Below are 1,323 nucleotides of genomic sequence, written 5' to 3'. Positions count from 1 at the left end.
CCCTCCGCCAGCCGGTAGCGCACGCGCGCGTTCTGCCCCCAGTCCGCGTCCGTGGCGCGCACCGTCAGCACCAGCGCGCCCGCCGCGTTGTTCTCCGCCAGCCGCGCGCTGTAGCGCTCCTCCAAGAACACCGGCGCGTTGTCGTTCACGTCCAGCACCCGCAGCGCCAGCACCGCGCTGCTCTGCAGCGCCGGCGACCCGCCGTCGGCCGCCCGCACCGTCACGTTGTACTCCGACACCTGCTCCCGGTCCAGCTCTCTCGCTGTCACCACGCTGTAGTAGCTGCCGTGAGAGCTCTGCAGCCGGAATGGGACATCCTTGTCGAGCGAACAGCTCACCTCGCCATTCTTCCCCGAGTCTTTATCATGCACGTGCAGCAGGGCGACCGTCGTCCCCGAAGGGGCGTCCTCAGAAATCTCATTTAGCGCTGACCGCACGGAAATCACCGGCACGTTGTCGTTTATATCCGTGACGGCGATCGTGACTTTGGCAGTGTCGAAAAGTCCGACGCCATCCTCTGCCTGCACCTCCATTTCGTAGGAGTCGCCTTCCTCGAAGTCCAAGCTCCGCAGTAGCGTGATCTCTCCAGTCTCAGAGTCCAAGTAGAATATCTTCGAGGCTTTCTCTGTGATTTTCTTAAACGAGTATTTCACGTGCCCGTTTAGCCCCTCGTCCCTGTCCGTGGCTGCTACGGTTACGAGGACAGAGCCCACGGGCACGTCCTCGGGCACACGCACCGTGTACTCCGCCTGGCTGAACACGGGCGCGTTGTCGTTCGCGTCCAGCACCGTCACGCGGATCCGAGCCGTGCCCGTCCGTGCCGGATCGCCGCCGTCGCTCGCCCTCAGCAGCAGCTCGTGAAACGCCGCCTCCTCCCGGTCCAGCGCCTTCGCCAGCACCAGCTCGGGACGCTGATCGCCGCCGGGGCCCGCCTGCACGGCCAGCGAGAAGTGCTCGTCACCGCTCAGCTCGTAGCTCTGCAGGGAATTCCGGCCCAAATCTGGGTCGTGAGCCTCGGGTAAGGGATACCGTGACCCTGGAGCTGTAGTCTCGCTCATTCTCTGTTCCAGTTCGATTTTCTTGAAGCTGGGTGCGTTGTCATTAATGTCCGTGATCTCCACTTCGATTTCGTAAAACTTCATTTCCCCCTCCACTATCAGCTCACAGCGCAGCACGCATTGCTGCACACTCTCGCACAGCTGCTCTCTGTCGATGCGCTCTCCTATCACTAAATGTCCCGTCTTCCCGTGCAGAGCGAAATACTGCGTACTACCTTCAGAGACAACGCGGACGCCCCGGTCGCTGATCTCCGGCAGCTGCAGG

The 1,323-nt window shown here is 62.4% G+C and overlaps 1 protein-coding gene across 1 annotated transcript in view; it reads right to left on the bottom strand.

Moving 5' to 3' along the window:
- The window catches only part of LOC102034603 (cadherin-related tumor suppressor-like), a gene marked incomplete at its 3' end in the record, with an annotated part of 17,390 nt that overhangs the window by 12,448 nt on the left and 3,619 nt on the right, over positions 1–1,323 (bottom strand). Inside the window, exon 2 of the mRNA XM_031065704.1 lies at positions 9–1,316. Coding sequence (XP_030921564.1) covers positions 9–1,316 — 1,308 coding nt within the window. The remainder of the gene's footprint in view (positions 1–8; positions 1,317–1,323) is intronic.

This window comes from Geospiza fortis, unplaced genomic scaffold (assembly GCF_000277835.1).
Source record: "Geospiza fortis unplaced genomic scaffold, GeoFor_1.0 scaffold1252, whole genome shotgun sequence".
NCBI lineage: Eukaryota > Metazoa > Chordata > Aves > Passeriformes > Thraupidae > Geospiza > Geospiza fortis.
Note: the sequence above shows the minus strand (reverse complement) of the source record. Positions and strands in the feature narration are given on the sequence as shown.